At 36.4% G+C, this 22,315-nt stretch overlaps 1 protein-coding gene across 1 annotated transcript in view; it reads right to left on the minus strand.

The window, feature by feature from the left end:
- The window catches only part of acsf2 (acyl-CoA synthetase family member 2), a 32,309-nt gene extending 16,734 nt beyond the window's left edge, over positions 1 to 15,575 (minus strand). The window contains exons 1-10 of the mRNA XM_067430334.1: positions 14,943 to 15,575; positions 7,166 to 7,361; positions 4,854 to 4,982; positions 4,716 to 4,769; positions 4,213 to 4,331; positions 3,965 to 4,127; positions 3,177 to 3,272; positions 2,182 to 2,333; positions 1,768 to 1,859; positions 1,562 to 1,638 (exon numbers count right to left, since the gene is read on the minus strand). Coding sequence (XP_067286435.1) covers positions 1,562 to 1,638; positions 1,768 to 1,859; positions 2,182 to 2,333; positions 3,177 to 3,272; positions 3,965 to 4,127; positions 4,213 to 4,331; positions 4,716 to 4,769; positions 4,854 to 4,982; positions 7,166 to 7,361; positions 14,943 to 15,052 — 1,188 coding nt within the window. The 5' untranslated portion in view covers positions 15,053 to 15,575. The remainder of the gene's footprint in view (positions 1 to 1,561; positions 1,639 to 1,767; positions 1,860 to 2,181; positions 2,334 to 3,176; positions 3,273 to 3,964; positions 4,128 to 4,212; positions 4,332 to 4,715; positions 4,770 to 4,853; positions 4,983 to 7,165; positions 7,362 to 14,942) is intronic.
- Between the last annotated feature and the right edge of the window lie 6,740 nt (positions 15,576 to 22,315).

The raw sequence follows: 22,315 nt of genomic DNA on the forward strand, positions 1-22,315 counted from the left end.
AAAATTGTTAGTTCACACAAAGCTATCAAAAGTCTTTAGAAGACTAGCAATCCATGTGCAAATCACATGGTTCTTTGGTTCTTTCTTTTTGAAGCTTGACACCCTCAGACATGAGGGTAAGTAAATAGCGCCTACATTTTTTAACAATGCTTTTAAAAACATTAATACATACATTAAAATCTTACTGACCCCCAAACATTTAAGTGGTAGTGTATGTATAATGTGTGTTAAAGAAATGAATACCTTTAATCAGCAAGGATGCCTTAAAATGTTTCTTTTTGGGTGAACTATCCCTTTAAAATGATCAAAATGGATGGTACAGTTTTGCATAGTTAAAAAACCCATTTCAAATAAATGTTATTTTGAACATTCTATACATTAAAGAATCCTGTATCAGGGATTGTGGCATGGTTCCCAGCTTTCCACAGAAATATGAAGCGGCATAACGGTGTTCAACATGAATAATAATATAAAATGTTTCTTGAGCACCAAATCAGAAAGGATCATGAGACACTGAAGACTGGAGTAATGATGTGACACATTCAGTTTTGCTATGATTGGCGTAAACTAATTAGACAAATATAAAATAGAAGTGAAAAAAAAGTTATAGTTAAACAAAAATCTTACTGTTTTTACTGTATTTTTAATGAAATGAAAGCAGCCTTGGTGAGCATATATGACTAAATTAAATTAAATAAAAAATCCAAATCATCAAACATTTGAACGGTAGTGTACATTACGTAAAAATAACAAGCTTTTGCAACTCAAATAAAAGGGGAATATTTAATGGGAGTATGAAATATCAGATGTGGTAAATCAATAAAAGGCAAGAAAATATTCTTAGTCAAGATAGATGGTTTACTTTTATTTAAGTTTTAATATACACTGAAAAAAGTGTAAAGTACAGACAAAGTGAGCTGTTCTAGATTAAAAGAAATTATTGTCATGAAATTTGCAGCTAAACCATTCATGTGGAAGGCTCTGTCTCCCTCTAGTGATTCTGACATGCAGTATACATACAATTCTGGGCAGAATTATGCTCAATTAAAATATGGATTAGTTTAACGATCACTTTATAAACGTTATGAAGCATCAAAGTGGTAGTTGCGTAGCTGTCAACGGAGGGACCAAAAGCTCTTAGATTTCCGAAGATGAACCAGTCTTACTGGTTTGGAACGGCATGAGGAGGAGTAATAAAGGACCAATTTCTTTTTTGGATGAACTAACCCTTTAAGACAATATAGATATGCATCCTCTTCCAAGCAAATATATGACATTTCCTTCTTATTGTAACTTCCCAGATGGTGGAAATGTGAATTCTCAATGCTTTAGCTGTTTTCTTACAGCCACTTTCTATTTTGTGAAGCCCATTTATTTCATAATGAAATTTATCCCAATATTCATTACGTCAATGAAAGGTTCGATTTGTGTGATTTTTTTTTCCTGAACGAACGATCAAAAGGACAAACAATGCAGATTGCAGATTTATTTGATCATATTTATCAATGGTACCAATAATTCTGACCACAACAGAGAATGAACAAACCTCTTCACTACTTACCACAATATCCTTAATACCCATGACATTGATGACCTTACGGATGACCTCAGGAGGACAAGGTGATCCGGCAGCAATACCTGACACAAACAAAACAGAGGATCTTAGCAGAATACTGATGAAGGTGCAGGATGTACTTTTTGATTGTTTAGAAATCGTGTAATCATTAAGCAGTATATTTATAAATGATACAAGTTTGATTGACTCACCACCCTCAACTGATGACAAATCAATCTGGGGTAGGACAGGCTGACTGAGCATGTCAATAAACATAGTAGGGGTGCCATAGAGAAACGTACACCTGTGGAAACAGTTCATTTTCTGCTAATTGCATTACATAAATACAGTTCATATCGGTTTTTCCAGTAATGCACGATGCATACTAAATGACCTTTGATCCTTACCCAAACTCTACATGACTGCCCATGTCCCTGTGTCTTTTATTTATGACAACATGAATTCAATATGGGCATCAAGTAAAATTTTGATTTATATTCTATTGCAAAGGAAAGATGTGCAATTCTCACAATACATCAGTTCTAATTTTGAGGTAAAAAAAAAAAGAAGAAAATCTTCTGATTCATGCATCTGAGGATTATTTAAAAGAATTCACAACTGCATACTTCTCTTTCTCTATCGCCACCAGGTTGGCATGTCCATTATAACCAGCGGATGGGAAAACCACTGTGGTACCATGCACAGCCATGACTAGACCACCGCCCACTGAGCCAAAACAATGATACATGGGCACCGGCAAGCAAATTCGCACATTCTTCTGTAAGGAGAATACAGTAAAATATTACCCATACTTTATGTACTGTGAAGGAAATTTTATGGAGATTCGTTTAAAGCTACACTGTGTAACTTTTTTAGTTTATTCTTAGTTAAAAGAGGCCATCCAATTTGTGACTTTCTTAATATAAGAATGGGGTAGGAGTTTATAAGATTTTTTTCTTCATCCTACTCCTGTTCTTTTTGTCATGGAATGCATTTTTGTTGTGTTTGAGGATTGTTGTTGTGGCATTTCATGTTGCATTACCATGAAAAGAGAATGCATAAATAAAAACAAAAACACTTAGTTCTTTTAAAAATATATGTGCTCATTACTTGAAAGAAGTAAAAATATTCTCGTAAGTTTATAATATGCCATTGAAAATACATACGGGTGAGGGGTTCGAATGCCGGTCGCCATGTTGCCCCTCCATCTTGAAAGTACATTAGCCAAAGAGGAACATATCCTTAAACTCAAGCTTTGCCTTTCGCGTTTTAACACTCGATGGCACCGTGTCAAATGTGAAGAGGGGGATTGCCATGTTAATCTTAGACTAAATCGGCCACCGTAGGAGTTAAAACTAAATCAGAATTGAGAGGAACAGAAACTATTATTCGTTGGATGGTCATATACCTTTTCACCACTAGATGGGGGAAAATATCACACAGTGTAGCTTTAAACGAAATATTTTCTATTCTGTACTGTAATATCAGTATGCTAAACAATTAACAGTATTTTTGTTTCCTCGACTGGAGGAATAGACATCATCTAAAGACCATTTTATCAGACACATATCCTACATTTTACAGAAATCATTATCATTGTTCCTTGATGACAAGCACCCACCCTCCAGTTGAAGCCTATGCGCAAGCCGATGAAATACGCATTGTTCACAATATTGTGATGGGACAGAGTGGCTCCTTTGGGCTTTCCAGTAGTTCCCTAAAGTCATAAAGAACAAAAATAAATTATACATTTATTTTTTGTCACATTTGAGTTCACTAGGCTGCGTTTTAAGACTTAAAGAATTAGTAAATCATGGGGTTTAGATTTTAAATGAAAATAACCACATGATTTACTCACATTATAAAGTAAAATATCTAGATTCCACCAGACTGCCTTCAGTATTCAACTCATGAAGAAAGTTTAACGACTCTTGAAGTTCAAAACGCTTACGCTACTTCAGGCATCATAGCTTTTTAGTTTTCGCTTTTTTTCATTCATAAGTTGAATGCGGAAGGTGGCCTGGCGGACGCGAGATATTTTACTTTATAACATATTAAATATGGATAGTTTTCTTACAAAAACCCACAAGTCGCCTCAGAAGGTCTTTATTAACCCGCTTGAGCCATGCAGAGTACTTTTATAATGAATGGATGAACATTTCTGAGCTTTAAACACTGCCAATTATAAAGCTTGGAAACAGCGATCCATTTATTAATATAACTCGGATTGAATTCATTAGAAAGAATAAAGTCATATACACCTAAGATGGCTGAGACGATCACTTTGACCTACCAATGATGGTAACCTGTCTGAAAATAATCATTATTTTTGCTATGCTGTTTGCTGATGCAGAAATAACACAAAAGCTTTAACAGAGATATATACAAGTTCAAAATATTGTAGAGTACCGATGTAAACTGAATGTTTATGGGATCATCACAAACAAGTTTCTTCTCTAGGTCCCGTAGTTCTTGAAGGTGTTGGCTGCTTCCTGCCTGCTTCAGATCTTTTAAGTGGAAAGTTCCTGGCTGCTCACTGTCAGTTACGATCACGGTGTGTAGGTCAGGTAGTCTGAAAAAAACAACATGTCTCTCGCAAAAACAACTTAGTCACCCTCAGGAAAGACTATACCTTCCTTTTATTACATCACTTGTACCTTGAACTCTTGATTCGTCCAGGCGAAGCCTTCTCCATCTCTGGACAAATCTGCCGTAACATGTCACAGTACTTTTGGGTCTTGAACTGAGTCGGACAAACTACTGCATTGCACTGCACCTAGAAGAAGCATTAATCCATTAATCATGCGTAAAGTTTGCTCACACTACAAACTAAGCTTGTTTCTGCCTTAAAAAAGGTAACCGTACCTTTATTCTCATAATTATGACTTTATATGTTTAGCTTTATGACTGTACATCTATCAATGGCAACTTAATTTTTTTGGAATTGTGAATCCTTTTAAGCAATTGCAACTTTATCATTTTTTGAGTTGTATATAATATATAATGTGAGTTTTAACTTCACTAACACCAGTTTTTGATTTACTTTTATATAAAACTTGGAAACATAAACATAAAACAGACCTTGTTCAAGTGAAAACAAATCTAAAACAGTCATTCAGCTGTTTGTTGTTCTTTTTTGCATGTGTAAACATTGACTTACCTTTCTGAGTGCAAATTCTACCTCTTGCAATTGATAAGCCGGGTTCACTGAAACCTGTAAAAATCACGATAAACTTAAACAGGTGAGAGAACAGCCATTGACAAATCCTCAGATAAACCAAAAGTCAAGAACACTCACCAAAATGATCCCTGCCTTAGCTGTGGCAAACTGCATCAGAATCCACTCATAGATGTTCGGTCCCCACATCCCCAAGCGATCGCCCTTTTTCAGCCCGACAGCCAGCAGACCTGCAGCAGTCTGTTCCACCTGAAATCAAAATACAACCCCCTTTTTACACTGATCTTGAAGAAATTCAAATATAAGGTGGATTTTTTTGTACATAAATGTTCATTAGATTAGGATGAGATAAATAATTTACTATTAATAAATATGTGAAATATTATTAAAAAGAATCAAGAGAATCAAGTTTATGGTTAATCCAAGGCACATGACATGAGTTACATTTCAAGTGGTATCACAGTATCACCCTACTCTTGTAGATTTGCACTTCATACAATCAATAAAATCAGACCCATGGCAATGCAAATACCATTAGCTCTTAAAAACTGTTTGTAATGTTTCTCATTTGGATAAAATACATTTAAATGTTTTTACCCAGATATTTTTGTCCTCTGGAAAAGAGCATGGTGAACAAAATATAACATTTTGATGGGAATTTGTCAAGAACCGAAATGACCATTCTGGTTTAAAATAAACACTTTTGTGGTTCACCATGAAGTAATATGTTAATGTTTCCTTGTGTAATCAAAACAACACTGCACTATAAAAGGTTTTTAAAAAATAATTGTACATTCCATATTGGATATCTGTGACAAGACTGAGGTGTAAGGATTTGAGTTTGACAAGGGCCAAATTATGATGGCTAGACAACTGGGTCAGAGCAAAACTGCAGCTCTTGTGGGGTGTTCCCGGTCTGCAGTGGTCAGTATCTATTAAAAGTGGTCCAAGGAAGGAACAGGTGACAGGGTCATGGGTGGCCAATGCATATTGATGCACTTGTGGTCTGATCAAACAGATGAGCTACTGTAGCTCAAATTGCTCAAGAAGTTAATGCAGGTTCTGATTGAAAGGTGTCAGAATACACAGTGCGTCACAGTTTGTTGCGTATAGGGCTGCATAGCTGTAGGGTGCTCATGCTGACCACTGTTCACCGCCGAAAGAGCCAACAGTGGGCATAGGAGCATCAAAACTGGACCACAAAGCAATAGAAGAAGGTGGCCCGGTCTGATGAATCATGTTTTCTTTTACATCACGTGGATGGCTGGATGTGCTTGTGTTGCATATCTGGGGAATACATGGCACAAGGATGCACTATGGGAAGAAGGCAAGCCGGTGAGCAATGTTCTGCTGGAAAACTTTGGGTCAATAGTTTGAGGAGCATAACAACAAGTTTGAAGTGTTGACTTGGCCTCTAAATTCAATTAAGCATCTGTGGGATGTGTTGAACAAACAAATCGATCCATGGAGGCCCCACCTCGCAACTTACAGGACTTAAAGGATCTGCTGCTAACATCCTGGTGCCAGATACCACAGCACACCTTCATGGGTCTAATGGAGTCCATGCCTTTTGGAAGCAAAAGAGGGACCAACACAATATTAGGAAGGTGGTCACAATCTTATGCCTGATCTGTGTATAGTATTGCTGGTCTGTAAATGTTTAACTTTGTTACATTGATACACTTTAACCCATTATGGAAGAGAGCAGCCACATAAGCACCTATTTGTGCCAGATAGCCCATATCAGTCAGTTTAGAACAAAATATTGGGTTCTGTGTGTAATATGTATGTAAACAGAGATGGACAAAGTACAGAAGTCCATTACTTGAGTGAAGAGCATAGATACTACTGGTTAAAATACTCCATTTCAAAGTGTCATGGTCGTGGAGTGATGGTTTAAGCCAGCTAATGATATTGTTGAACCTCATTTAAAACTAAATGAATATTTCATCTTTTCAGGAAACTGATATGAAGTTGAATGGACATGGGTGCGTGCTCGTTCCATTTTGCCATCAACCGTTCAGTATCCAAAGAATGTGATTACTGGTAGGCTAACTTGTCTGTCGCCTGCAATCACTTTGATAATGATATAATGTGTAAGAAAGGTCATGTTTATATTCACAGAACCACCGATAATATTTAACCACTTCATTATATCATGCCAGGTTTTCAATGTGCTTCACCAATCCTATATGCACAGTGCACACTGTACACAAACAAAGGGTTTGTGGGTGGGTGGAATTTATTATGGAATCTGTGGTAAAAGCTTATTTAGGTCTGATTAATAAAGGGCTGCTTAGGCCAAGACCTTTTAATCCACACACTGCACTTTTGACAGCGGGAGCAATGAGAGTATAAAATGGGAAGCACTGTGGTTAGTATCACTTAATTTTAACTAGTCCTCTAGACAAACCAGAAGCATAATCACTCACATCTTGGTAAAACTGAGCAAAAGTCTTGCGTATTCCATCCTGCACAAAAACCAAAGCTTCACGGTCAGGGTAGCGCTCCACTGAGGCTTGAAGACACTGGTCCATAGTGCTAGAGAGCATCGGATGGGAGGAGATGCCATGGACATAACTGGTTGTCAGGGTTGGGGTGCTGGGTGGGTTATCCACATGAATAGCACTGAAAAAGAGGGGTCAGGAAAGTGTGGTTATAAGAGAGGCAGACATCTGAATGGGAAACAAATGCATACAAAGACCTTGTAAAAGGTTTGTAAAATATGAATGTTTCATAAAGGACGCTGTCTTTTTGTTTTGGTCTGGTGAAGGTCATACACTGAATGGAGAGCAGAAGCTAAAACGCATCCTCCTGACAACATCGGGCCTCATTCATGAAACGTTCGTAAATATAGGAGCAAATTCTGAGTAATTTGTGTGTAAAATGGACCTTTACGAAAACTCTGCTCCAGATAGGGTGACGAGACGTCCCAAAAAATTCGGGATAGTCCCAAAATCTACACTGTTGTCCCGAATCCCGAATCTGGCCCTAATTGTCCCGAACATTATACTAAAGCAAAATCTTGAGTAGCCTAGTTATAGTCTGATAAACATTAAAAACTGTCTGTGGAGGTTGAGGCGTCCTGCAACCAGCCCCCGCCGGCTGCTCATTGGCTGCAGCATTTCTAAGTTCTTTAAAAAAAACACATATAGGCGGTGCTGACGACGGGCCTCTACAACCAAGGTAGGCTATAGCCGTGTGAATTTAATGTTTTATTGTTTCTATACATATCGTATTAATCTATATGGGCAAAGACAATATGACCTTTTTGTCCCGATTTTGTTTTAATCCTTGATAAAGAGAGTGTAAGTTGCAGTGCGAGGAGGACGTGATGTAGTCAAGGGGGTAATCTAGCGCTCGGAAAGCGTTCCACCCATAGGGTCGGCCATTGCTAACTAAGCCATCACCTGCTGTTAGCATCCCATTGACTCCCATTCATTTTTGAGTCACTTTGACAGTGAATAACTTTACATCTGAGGCGTTTAAAGACTCCATTTGTCCATTGTTTATTTATAAAGAAACACGACAATGCATAAAAGGCTCCATTACCTTGTATCTTACACTATCGCCCCGCAGAAGCTGTTTTTGTAAAAATAGGCTAACGATTGCGTCATAACCAACGCCACTCTGTCGCACAGTTGAGAAATTACCGTATAGACCTGAGGAGATGCTCGCAGGCAATCTTTTACTGTCTATGAGACAGTCGGGGGGACGTGGAGACATAAAGTCTGATAAAGTCAAGGGAGAAGAATGGGGAGAAGCCGATAGTGAGCCAAAAGCAACGGGAGACAACATTTAAACAATGTTATTCAGATTTTACTTTCCACAACTACTAGAAGACCTACAACTGTCAGACAGGTTGCTTACGTCACATCTACGTCGTCGAGCTCAGTCTGAGCCTGCGCAGTTCGCTCAGCCATCTGGAAGTGAGTGCTTCTAGTTGACCTCATTTTCTGCCGTTGAAGTCTATGGGAACTAGCCTAGAAATCTAGACGCACCCTAGCGGCAGCAAATTTAATCTGCCCGCAAGTGTCGTCTGTATTCCTCACAATCTGGACGGGCCAATCACGTTGTGTATAGAGTCGGCGAGCGGGGCCATAATGACGACGGCCGAGTTGCGTTTGCGTGCTTCTAGTAGCCTAAACACAGAAACTGGCGAACAGCGGCAGTCTTTCGAATCAGCTTTGACCACGACTCTGGAAGACTTGGAGTTCAGCTTTTCTCTGAGAAAAGATTGGCACTGAAGTCATTCTTAAAAAGGGAAGATGTGTTCGGAGTTTAGCCGACCGGATATGGTGAATGTTTAATCTATCAACAAGCTCTGTTTCACCTTCGTTGCTCTGGTTGGTGTAGCGCTAACGTTATCCTATCGCGTGCAGAGGGAGTTTGAAAGACATCCATTTATCCCGCCCCTCGGATTGAGCCCTGTCTATGGTGAGTTTCCAGACCAAACATCTTGATGTGGGTCTGGCTTGTCAGGCTATATGGGAACGCTCTGTCCATTTCTTTTACTGTCTATGGATATAGTGCGACCCCCCTTGATGCGGCAGACAAACTGCATGTCACAAAATGATTGCGGTTGAAAGTCAGCACATGTAAACCCCAGATCGGTTTAGATACGTCTCATGTAAACAGTCCACTAAATCTTCCGAATGATTTTAATCAGAATGACAAAAAAGTGTGCATGTAAACGTGGCTATTGATTGATGTCGGATTTGCTCACCAAGGCTAAACTTATTTGAACAATACAGTATAAAAAATGTAATTAATAATTATATTTCATTTTAAACTACTGATAAGAATATTATATACAATATATGGGTGTAACGATACATCATTAAAACATATATTGCGATATAAAATGTGAAAATATCGTTGATGGAAACGATATGATTCGCAGTATAGACTTGTTTTATCTAAGGCTCAACTTGCTGTAGTAGGTGTATTTATAAGATAAAATTCACCCAAAAACAAGTGAAAATATTCTTTATCAAACCTGAGGGATTTCTGTCCCTCCATTTAAAGCCCATTATTCCTCTCAAACTTAAAAGATCCCCCCAAAAATGTCATAAAGGCATCATAAAAATAACTAATCAAGCGTCTAATCCAAAGTCATATCAAAGTCTTCTAAAAAGACACCAACGATGGCTTATATTGAAAAGATTTAAAACGATGCACATGGTACGGACGTTGAAATGATTGCGAGGCTAAATGTAGAATTAAAATTCTTGGATAGCTAAACATTTACAGTTTGAGAATAGTCATTTTGACACGTTTTCTTGCAATTAGAACTGTGACTGATTGCAGTGATCATCTGAAGGGCACATGCTGCTGGTGTGTTGGCAATTTTCAAAAGCGCAAACATAATTTAAAGCGGCACTCCTCAAAGTCAAAGTCAAAGAGCAAACAATATTTAGAGGATAGTTCACCCAAAAATGAAAATGTGATGTTTGTCTGCTTTTTTTGTTTGTGTCTTAAGACATTCATGTATCGCAATGAGCCACAGGGTTTAATATGGATTTGTATGTCTATGTGTTTTTTACATTCATAGCGGCTTTCATAGAAATACAACCCATTGACATGCATTATACAAGAAACGGCTAGAGTTAAAAATCTTCATTTGTCTTCTACTGAAGAAACAAACACACCTACATCTTGGATGCCCTGGAAATCCAGGTGCGTGTCATTCTGTGCATTCATTCTTAAAGGGGCACCAGCTTAATAAAGTACTAAGTTAACTAACTTACTCCCTTTTAAGGACTTTTCAGTGAATCAATGTATTTTTATTTATTTATTTTAAGGACTCAGCTGATTGGAGATTTGGAACAGGATTGCTCTTTATCTGTCTGTCTTCTGCATCATGGACCTTCTGTTGTATGTTTTGATTAATATTTCTAATTACACTATATAGTTTGGATTCTAAATGAAAAGGTAAATGTTTGCCTACATATATGATCAGAGCTATATGGAGCCCACGGGTCAGTTGAAAATGGAGGAAAACCATATAAAACTGATTTTGGAAAATACAAGCTAAAATGTAAACGGCACAAATTGTTATTTTGTTATAAGGTGAAATAATGACCTCATCATGATATTAGTAACCCTACCTTACAAGCTAAATTAAAATTTTAGTTTTTCAATTCCTCCTGGGGGCTCTGAGGAATTGAAGAATTTGTTTACATAAATGTACATCTGAATAATAAACATTTTAGAATCAATATTGAAACAGCGACAATCTTGTCAGTTTTGTATTTTTTCAGTTTGAAATTGAGAATATTTTATTCACCTTTAAAAATTTGATGAAACTGTTCAACTGTTATCTGTATTTTAAATATTAAATTATTATATTGTTGTAAGACTGCATGTTGTCTTCCAAAATAAAACTGTACATTTCCAATCTTGAGCATGCTTTAACACTTTATTGAATTTTTTTATTGTAATAATCTGTAAAATAATCTGCAGAATTTTTAGTACTGTCACTTTATTGAGGGTGTTTGATCATTATAATCTAGGAAATATCTGTAAAACAGTTTTACAATAAAACCATAAAATTAAAGTAAAACAACTTTATTTAAACAAAGAAAATCTGTAAAATAACAGTTTAACCCTGTAGAAAAAATGGTAAATGACTGGCAGCTACGGCTGCCAAACAAAACCCATAAAATTAAAGTAAAACATCTTAATTTAAACAAAGAAAATCTTTAGAATTAACAATTTAACACTGTATCAAAAAAATTGTTAAAAAAAATGGTAAATGACTGGCAGCTACGGCTGCCAAGCAAAAACTGTAAAATTAAAGTAAAATATCTTAATTTAAACAAGGAAAAATCTGTAAAATAACAGTGTTTTTAACTAAAACATTTAATGTAAATTTCTTTAAAATTATTGTTTTTGCACTTTATTTAAATCAAGATATTTTACTTTTATGTTTTTTGTTTGGCGGCCGTAGCTGCCAGCCATTTACTGTTTTTTTTACAAAAAAATATTTTACAGTGTGGGGGTTAGCGGAGAAACATCACAGTCTCATTTTTAGTTGATTTATTCCTTTAAAGGCACTCCTCAAAGTCAAAGCACAAATAACATTTAAAGCAGCACTCCTTAGTGAAAGTGCAAACATCATTTAAATCACCAGAACACATTTAGTTTGAGTAGTATGATTGTTCAAAGCATTTTAGATGGTTTATTTTATTCTTATACGTTTAGTGCATTTATACCAGGAGAGGCAGGGTGCTATGAGCACCAGGAGACATAATGCCTGTATGGGAAGCATGAGCAATGCGGAGGGGAAAAAAGGAAAGTTTACAGAGTTTCAGTGACATTATACGACTATATATAATGTTAAAAAAATATATGTATAATGATGCAATGGGGGAATATATGTGGGTCCTAATAATTATACACAAATAATAATATTATTAATTGAATAATCATAATTTTAAAAACAAAAAAAAATGCTTCTTTATGTTTGCCGGGATACATTGTATCGTAAGTTTGTGATTCGAGATATATATATATATATATATCTCGAATCATGACACGAGTATATTGTTACACCCCTACAATTTAGCAATTGTTTTACACTTTTCATCTGATTTGTTGCTCAAGAAATATTTCTTATTACTAATGTACAAAATAGTTGTGCTGCTTAATATTTTTGACAAAACCATGATTGAACCATGATACAGAATTTTTGGATGAATAGAACATTTAAAACAAAATATCTGAAATGTATCACAATTTAGTTCAGAATTTATCTGGGGGAATATATATATATATATATATATATATATATATATATATATATATATATATATATATATATATATATATATATATATATATATATATATATATATATATATATATATTATATTATATTATATTATATTATATTATATATAATATAAAAAAAATCCAGGACAAAACCAGGACAGAAACGCCCATTCAATTATATATATATATATATATTGAATGGGCGTTTCTGTCCTGGTAAATGTGCAGTGCAGAGCCAACTAGCTACACAAGCTGGTGCAAGTCTGTGAAAAGGGTTGCAGAGCAGCTTTGGGGGAAGAAACGGGGATGGTATCTCTAGACTGTCGTACGCTGCTTAGTCTCTTCATGTTGATAACAACATTATTAAGAGTATTGACAAAATGTTATACAATTTCATATGGAAAAATGGCATACAATATATCAAGAAATCTGTCTCAATATGTTAGATTTCTATTTGTTTAATAATACTTTTAAAATGAATTGAGCCAAACGCTTTTTCAAAAATCCAACTTCGATCTGGAACTTTATTCCATAATTTGGTGGCTTTAATTTTTTATTGCTTTGTAATTATAATGTTGAAAAAATACCAGCTAAAGTTTGAGGCAGTTATTTTGTTTGTAAGTCATTGTTTAATGAAAATGGCCATTTGTAAAACTATAAATAATTTTTTAGTCGTTTTAACATTCCCATTACCCCTAAACAATTTGCTATTGCTTTTGATGCCATACTATCTGGTGTTATTAGAATGTTTGAACATTATCTCCTACCCCTCTATTTTACCTCCTCTAGACCCTACTGTTCCAGCAGTGGGGAAATATTGCTTTTCATTCACTTCTTCTAAAAGATTAATATGATAGATTAATAGATTTATAAGTTTATTATTTCTTAATGAAACCGTGTCAATTCCAAATGTCACAGTTTATTGGAATGCCTTTGTTCCTGATATTCCTTGGAGGAACGTTTGGCAATATTCAAAAAAGATATTGATACAAACTGTTCATTTTTTGTAAACAGCACCCAGAGACTCTGGTGCATTTGTTTTGGCACTGACATTACTCTAAATTACTGTGGAAAGACTTTTCCCTACACTGTAAAAATATTTTGTTGGTTTTTGTTGGTTTAACTTAAAAAGGTAAGTAACCTGGTTGCCTTAAAATTTTGAGTTTATTGAAATTAACAATTTGAGTTGATACAATGAAGGAAATTTGTTTAATTAATAGAAACTCAAAATATTTTTGTATCTGAACCACATAAAAAAAAGATAAATCATGAAAATAGCACTATTTAGCATGTTTCACTGTCATCACAAATAAAACACACACAATTACCCAATATGCTTACAAAATATTTTAATAATATTTTAATAAAGGTTGTCAAATCTCAAAAAAATGTTAATTGTATTAACTCAAAATTTTAATTTCAATGAACTCAAAATGAACTCAAGGCAACCAAAAAAAAAGTAACTTTTTTGCAAATTTTTTTTTTGTGTATTATCATTGAGAACATTGATAAAGATTTTTCTTTACTTTGGGAAAACTTTTTATTTGGAATAGTTAAAAATGAGCATTTACACAAAAACACAATTACGTCATATTTTTATTTTGTTAACAAAACTTTAAAAACATAAACGTAAATTTTCAGGTTAGAAACCACTATTTCATGTTTTGCTTGTTGAAGTACATTATTTCGGGACTATGGCCAACTCATCAGAATGCTTTAAAAACAATTCAAATATGTAAGTCTTTTATTCTTTCCCTTTGATGTGATCTATTCTGATAAGTTATAAACCTCTGTTGTGTAACTTTTTTCTCCTTCCTTTTCTTTGTTTATTTGTTCTACTTTATGACTGACTCATTCTTTGTTTATATATTGTTATCAATTTTTTTAAAAGTATGTGAGAACAATAAACCAGCTAAACAACCATTTGCATATTATCGTCAAATTAATTTAGTAAATACTAGTGTTTTGAACCATACAATACAGAAAATTGCAGTATATTATTTACTACACTTTGTTTATTTATACTACAGCATACTGCAGTATTAACTATTTAATTGTTCACCTAGGCCTAGTAGGCTAAATACTGATGTATAGGCCTACTACAATGTATATTTACTATAGTAGCCTATTTAATAGAGTAATTCTACTGTAATATTTTTTCAAGTTGGTTAGACTGGGTTTTTTCACAGAAAAATCGCTTATTTTAGTAATTTCGTTTAAAATATATAATATTTCACGCGCGCGTTTATTTGCAGTGTCAGTTAAAGGGTAGGCTAATTGAAAACATTGCATAACTACTACATAAACTGCTAAGTAATCATCGGAAGTTTGAGCTATTTTCGAGTTTCTAAGAAAATGTAGACAGAATGCCAGCAATCTGGCACATGTTTGTCATCTTCCAAAAGATATAAAACATCCAAAAACAGTCCTTACCACCTTTGTTGAGAAGCTACTAGAGGAGTCCAGGGTCTCTGCAGAAAATACTGTGTTTTGTAGAATCTCGCAGTAGTTCGCAGATTAGTCAGAAGAATCTTAGAAGACATATTTTCAGTTTCACCTTTACGATAGAAGTGAACTCTGAAGTATCCTAATCTCAGCTTTTTTTTTTCTTTTTTCTTTTTAACTCAGAAACTCGACTTCAATCAAACAAAAAACACGTACCCAGGCACGACCATAAAATAAATTCGCATAACTTTAAAAACCCTGAATAAACTGCACTGGTAAATCATGAATGTTCGACTTTTAAGCAACACCAAGAGCATGCAACTGCGATCTCAAAGTGTCCAAAAGTTAATCGTTGAACCAACAACGCTTCAAGTTGCAAGACGAGCAGCTTCCTGCAGCGGAATATGAACTGAGCAACAATCGCTGGCACTTCAGGAGGCTCCAGTTGTAGTGGTAAACATTAGGTGGCATCCTATGGACAGACGCAGCATATTATATACTTGGTTGTAGTGTCATATCCGATGGCATATCCGGTATTATTTTGCATGTGCCAGGGGAGAGAGTGGCATATGCCACAAAACAAGTGTTGCTCACTGCAGAGCCAAATGACTTTCAGCTCCACCTCTCTGGACGTCTTGGGTTGAGCTTGTCCTAGTCCAGCTCCAACTCTGGATCTATATAAAGGGTGGGCGTTTCTAAATTTGTGGGGGTTTTCGAAATGATGGGTGTTCATAAATCACGCAATGAAAATGTTCCCTATCACCCGACCCCACCCCACACTGTGACGTGGAAAACCAGGTAACACAGTTGTAAACGTCCCTGTTTGTTGCCACGCCCACTGATGTGGTAACGCCTATTACTAACCTGCAGAGACCACATACCTATACTTGTCCTATAGCTCCACCCATTACACTCAGAGAGCAGTGCTGGATAACAAGTAGATTCCGAAAATTAAGTTAAGTAATTATATTCGTTTTTAAAATAGGCTATTCGTAATCAGACTACAGATAGGCTAATTTTCTATTGATTAGGCCTACATGATCACATTCTCACAACGGTATAAAGGGTAGCTCATGATTCATTCATTGAATCTACTTCTTTGTAGAAGAATCTCCTTGTTCAAAAGGTCTATGTTTGTGGAATTACACACACACACACACACAGAGAGAGAGAGAGAGAGAGAGAGAGAGAGAGAGAGAGAGAGAGAGAGAGAGAGAGAGAGAGAGAGAGAGAGAGAGAGAGAGAGAGAGACCAGCCATTAGTCATGTGCCTATTGCTAAAATAAAACACTAAGAAAAAAGGTGTTGCTACATTATATTGCAACATTTGCACATTGAATAAGCTCCTGGTGAATTTATTATTTGAATTATGTTCACTCGTGAGCCTCTGCTAACAATAAAGCTGTTTAATTAGGCCTAAGCCGGATTTCAAATAAAATAAATCTGCAGTAAACTGTTAATTATAATGAAAATACAGTTACTGAAAAACTACAGCAACCATTTACAGAATTTACATAGTTAATAAGAAGTCCGAATTTATAGTTGATAAAAAGTGTCTGTCACAGAGTGTGCATAAAATGTATTTACTTAAGGTATTTGCCATGCACAACCTATTTATTAAATGTAACGTGTATATCAATGTTTATTAAATGTCCCTATGAACCACATCCTGTCATTTGATGCATTGCTGATGTTTTTTGTGAGTTATTTTAATTGTTTCTGTACAAGTTTGATGAAGAAATAGAGAGAGAGAGAAAGGATAAAAGACCCTTCCCGGGTTCGATCCGGCGAGGGTCTGATGGTGATGCATGGTTATGGACCATCTGCACTCAGAGGTGATAAATTTATGATTATGGTGAGAGAGCTAAAAGGCTGTTCATTACTGTAACATAGTGACCTCAGTAGAGAGTCTCTCATCAGGCCCAGCTGAGAATCAGCAGTAAAACCGGACAAGGCATCTATTATAAAGCAAATTTACATGCCAACAGCAGGTGTTAGCCAATAGCCAGCTGACAGTTGTTCAGCTACTCAAATTGTACCACCCGTTCGCTCACTTTCTCCACTTTTACCTTTGGGCCAGTAAACACATGGCAGTAGAAAAGCAAGCATGTCATAGCAACTATTTACGCATGACCACAAGATCGTGTTGTAAAAAGGAGACAAAACTAACATACTTGTTACAACAACCCAGCTGACTTTTCTAAAGGCAACTTTAGTGAATTTGAAACTGGTTAGAGACCAAGTAGAAGCACATTTTGAGAATGAGCAGTTCATATTTATGTGTCCTGGTTGAGTGTAGTCTTTTAGCACTACAGATAATTAAGTTAAACGAAAAAAACTAACAATGGGACAAGCTTTAAGTGGATTGATATCCAGCTCTGTCTGTTAATGGTAATTGTGACTAATTTTGTTATTTTATGATGAATTACACTCTGTATTAGGAAAAGTTATAGACTTGAGGGCAGAGACAAAGTGACAGATTGGCTTAAGTCACTTTTGAAATTATCCAGAGACTCCATCACATTTATGAAATGCTGGAGGGCGAACGAATAGAATAGAACCTCTAAAAATTTTATTTGTATGCTTTCTCAGAAGGGAAGAAAGATATTTGATTTATATAGAGAATTACAATTAATGTAAGAGATAAACAGGGCTGTGAGGCTTTCTGTGGGACTGGGATTGAGATGAGGATAATAATATTTTGGTTTCTGCAGAGCAGCAGAGATAAGTGATACTAAAACAAGTATTTGATAGAGGAATAATGGGATAAGAGATATAGCCCAAAAAGATTAATAATGACAAACCTGAATACTTTATAAAGACCATAGAAATTTGTACGCTCTTGGTAAAATTATGACAATATTGGGGTAAGTGGCAATGTCGTGGAATGTATACGCCAAAACTCATTTTGGCGTGTCTATGGCACGCCGTTTTTCGCGTGCATATGACACGCATTTTATGGCGTATTATACATACGAACTGGTTGGTCATAATTTTACTTTTCTTGAGTAAAAAATCAGGAAATAGTGATTGAAATGCATGGATGTTATAAACATGTTTGGCAAAGAAATGAATGGGAATGTGTAATTAAGATAGTACACGTATGTAGACTTTCAACTGAAAGATGTTTTACGAGACTTAAAGTGCTTAGGTGGATTATTATCTTACTTGTTTTAGTTGGCTAGTTTGAGTTGGACCACTATTGTATCTTGAACCCCAAAAGGTTTTTTATGATGGGGGACTGTTCTACCTTCCTTATTGTCTGGTGGTGGTGCTGTGGCCGTGGAAGTAAGAGCTGACTTCGATTACTGTGCCTGGTGTCAAGAAAGGGAGTGTTTGTATTTACCTACTGCCGCTGGGAAATTCTCTGGTTACCCTCACGTATAGCCATTCTATTGCTGAGTGTTTCCAGACGCCAGGTCATGCCCTGACGCTCCGCTCAGCTGTTTGAGGAGATGGAGATTGGATGTACTTGCCTTCCTCCACCAGTAAGCCAAAAGTTAAAAGCCTCCATCTTGGCCTGCATATCTCCGTGTCTCCTCTTGCTGATACCAGCTCCTGGTCTGTATGTTTGCTTGTAAGCTGAAGAGCCACAGCCCTGTGTTCTTACCTGCTCCGTTACCCCTGTATGTCAAAGAGCTAAAGCTCTGTACCGTCACCTGATTGCTCTTCTGAATAGTGAAAAGCTAAGAGCCTTGTCTCCTTGCCCGCACGTCTTCTCTAGCCACCTGAACATCTAAAAGCTAAAAGCCCTGTGGACTCATCCACACGTCCACCTGTAAGTTGAGCCCTGTGTACTCTCCTGTATACCCACCTGTACGCCCAGAAGCTAAAGCCTTGTGTACTCCCCTGTATACTTACCAGTAAGCCCAACAGCCAAAGGCCTGTGTACTCACCTGTAAACCCACCTGTAAGCCCAACGGCCAACGCCCTGTGTACCTATCTGTATGCCCTTTGGTGAGATGAAGAGACTAAGTTCAGAGCATCCACCTGTGAGTCGAAGAGACCAAGTTCTGAGTACCTACCTGTACGGCCAGAAGTTGACGTCGGTGTCCCGAGCTGCTCACTACACCCTCCAGCTGCAGAAGTTTTTATTAGTTATCCCCTTCCCTTTTTCCCTTTTTCCCTTTTTAATTTAAAATAAAGTTTTGTTATAATTCTACCTCTTCGTCTGTCTGCTCATTGGGGCATTTTAAGAACTCCTCGGGGTGGACTTAGAGGGAGGAGCGTGACCCACGGTATTGGTGGTCCGCTCTGAACTGTGACATTTGCATGACTTTTCTGTGGTGGAAACAAAAGGCAGAATGATAGCCTTAGTCATGTTTAACTGCCCTAACTGCATACTTTCTTCCAAACAATTAGGGATGTGACTGACCCTTTTTTTTTACCACAGTGGTGAGGGCCAATTCACTGGCTAGGTTACACACACACAACTCACAAACAATCATGAGCACAGAAACTTATTTTCAAGATCAATGCAAAATTCATTAATAAAATAGCTTGGATAGCATACTGAAGAACTAAAAAGTAACAATGTATCCCTTTTTGATTTAACTAAACTTGCAGCTTGATTATTAAGAGACACTACACAAACATTATTCACATGCAGTTTCTCACTTTCTCTCTGTTAATTTAAATTAATGTGATCTGTTCAAGCTACATTTTTGTATCTGATTTAAAGCATGCAGAATGCTAGATCTAAAGGCCTGTTGCCAAATAAAATGCATCAGTGTTTTTTGCCTCCACCTCTTTCATTTAAATTGTGCAAATGTTTTTGTGAGAAACTAACTGAGCAGTCCTCTCATTTTTAACATTTTGCGCAATAGTTTTTACCCTAAAGCTGTTAGTGAAAAATCTCAAATAGGTTGTTATGTTTTAGATTGTGGAGCTTTAGGTGGCTTCCTTCTCTAAAACCTTTGATAGGAAGGTCAAGCAGAAGAGTCGGGATGGGATCCAAGGTGCGAGTGAACGGCTTCATTTTTTTGGATGGTTTCCTTAACGTGGCTCTGCTGAACTTCAGTGAAGTGTGAAAGGAATGGTAATCTCCCGGGTGGGGGTTGGAGGACGGTGAAGACAGGGAGGAAAAGCCAGATATTGAAGAGCAGATGTTATTGACTTTAGATCTAAAAAAAATCAATGAAGCTGTTGCATCACTCCACTGTGGTTTCAGAAGATGACTTTGGCTTCAGGCGATTGTTTGATGTAGAAAAAAGCTGATATTGTATTGTAATTGATGAGGTTGGAATAAAATTTAGAGCACGCACCCTTCAAGGACTGATAAGCCTTTTGATGGTCGCAGAAGGCAAGTTTGTGAACAGTTAGACCAGACTGTTTACAGCTGCATTCCAGGATACAGCCCTCAGATTTCATTTGCAACAGTTTCTATGTGAACCAGGCGCAACCAGCGCTCAAAGTTAACGTTCCGTGTCCTGATAAGGGCATGGAGGTCAAAACACTGCTCAGAGATGTATTATAGTGATCCACCAGTACGTCCACTATTGAATAGACTGGGCAGTGGGCAACAGATATTGTGTTGAAGGTCTACAGTGATGGAGGTTGAGTTAAGTTGTTTCCAGTTCCGAAAAGATATTTGATGCTTGGGTCTGGTGATAGGCAGCAAAAATGTAACAGCCACTAAATTAAATTGCTTTAAAAATGTAACGGATAATTTTCTTTTCTTTTTTCTTTTTTCTTTTTTGTATAAATCTATTAATCAACCTCAGTCCTGATCATAAATGATGTCATTGATTTGGAGAAAACAAACACACAAAATGACAACATGTGACCCCTCCGGAGTCACGTCTCTGACTCTCCTGAGTCTGAGGTTTCAGAGGGAGAAGACGATACATCCTGCAGCTCACTGGAGGGGTCAGGCTGCATAATCATTTCTAAAATTTTGGTACAATTCAAGCCCCTTCTCATGTTGCTCTCCTCACCATCAAATGAGCAGCAGGAAGGCATGCAAGTTGTTAAATCCACTTATCTTTTTTTTTGTTTAGTCTACACTTCTCACTATCAAAAGACAGCAAGTGTAAAAATACGCTTACTTTGTTTTGTTTTACTCCATGTAGTTCTGAGAGCTGAGATGCATATTTTGATTTTCTCAGATGCAAGTGTTCAAAGGTTACACAAACACACACACACACACACACACACACACACACACACACACACCTTCACTCTCACACTCTCACTTACACATTCACTCATTCGGACACACTCACTCACACTAATATGCTATAATACATATAATATAATACATATAACTCCATATAATACTCCATAAGTCCATAAAAAACTCCATAGAAAAGCCAGAAACTGGGCTTTTTTTGCCACCTGGTTATCAACTGTAAAAAGTACTAATTTTACCTCTTCCCAACAGGGAATACCATCAACAATCAAAAATGTATGAGTATATGGTGTCATGGCTTTGCAATAAAGAAATGTGGTTATAATGGAAGTTAATGGAGCAAAAACAGCCACAAGGAGTAAATGAGGGAAAATCTGAGGCTGCACAAAAACTAACAATGCATCAAAGCCAATGTTTTGTCTAATCTTTGACATATCCAAGACTGTGATAAAAGGTTGAAAAAACCCCAGTCCACAATTACATTTTAAATTGAAAATCAGTCTCTTTTTTTCTCCAATTCAATGACATTGACTAATTGAAATTGGCAATTAAAGAGTTAAAATCCCGATTATTATTATTTTTTTTTAAACATTTAATAGTTTTGATCAGGACTGAGGTTGATTTATGCAAAAAAAAAATGTAAAAAAAATATATATTTATCTGTTACATTTTTAAAGCAGTTTTTTTAGTGGCTGTTTTCAGTCACGAGGGTAATGAAAGGGTAGTGAATTTGCCCACAATGTATCGTTGAGTTTGTGAACATTTTCAAAGCATTTTCCCAAAATATGTGTGAAAATAAGATTTGTCACCAAAAATCATTCCATTTGCTGAAACAAAGAGAAAGTTATGTCCAAATTAAGACTCAAAAAACGTCCCCAAGGATGCATAAGGGTTAACTTGAATACACTGTATCAAGTACTTACCCCCTCAATATCAAAGATATAGAACTCTCCGCTCATATGATATGAAGTGACTCAGTCTCATTGAATCAACAAGTGCTGGTTTAATTAATTTAATTATTTCTTAATTTAGTTTCAAATAACAAGAATGAATTTAACAGAAGTAAACTCATTATATTCTTATTAATCAGATCAAGCAAGTGGCTAGCTGACTTTTTTTGAGTGCTGGAATAAGGGGCCAAGCTCAACCTCTGAAAAAACAACCCCGCACCTTAATCCCCCTCAACCACTAGGTCTCCCTCTGGCTCTTGTTTTTCACATTCTTTCAAGCCA

This window comes from Pseudorasbora parva, chromosome 21, assembly GCF_024679245.1.
Source record: "Pseudorasbora parva isolate DD20220531a chromosome 21, ASM2467924v1, whole genome shotgun sequence".
NCBI lineage: Eukaryota > Metazoa > Chordata > Actinopteri > Cypriniformes > Gobionidae > Pseudorasbora > Pseudorasbora parva.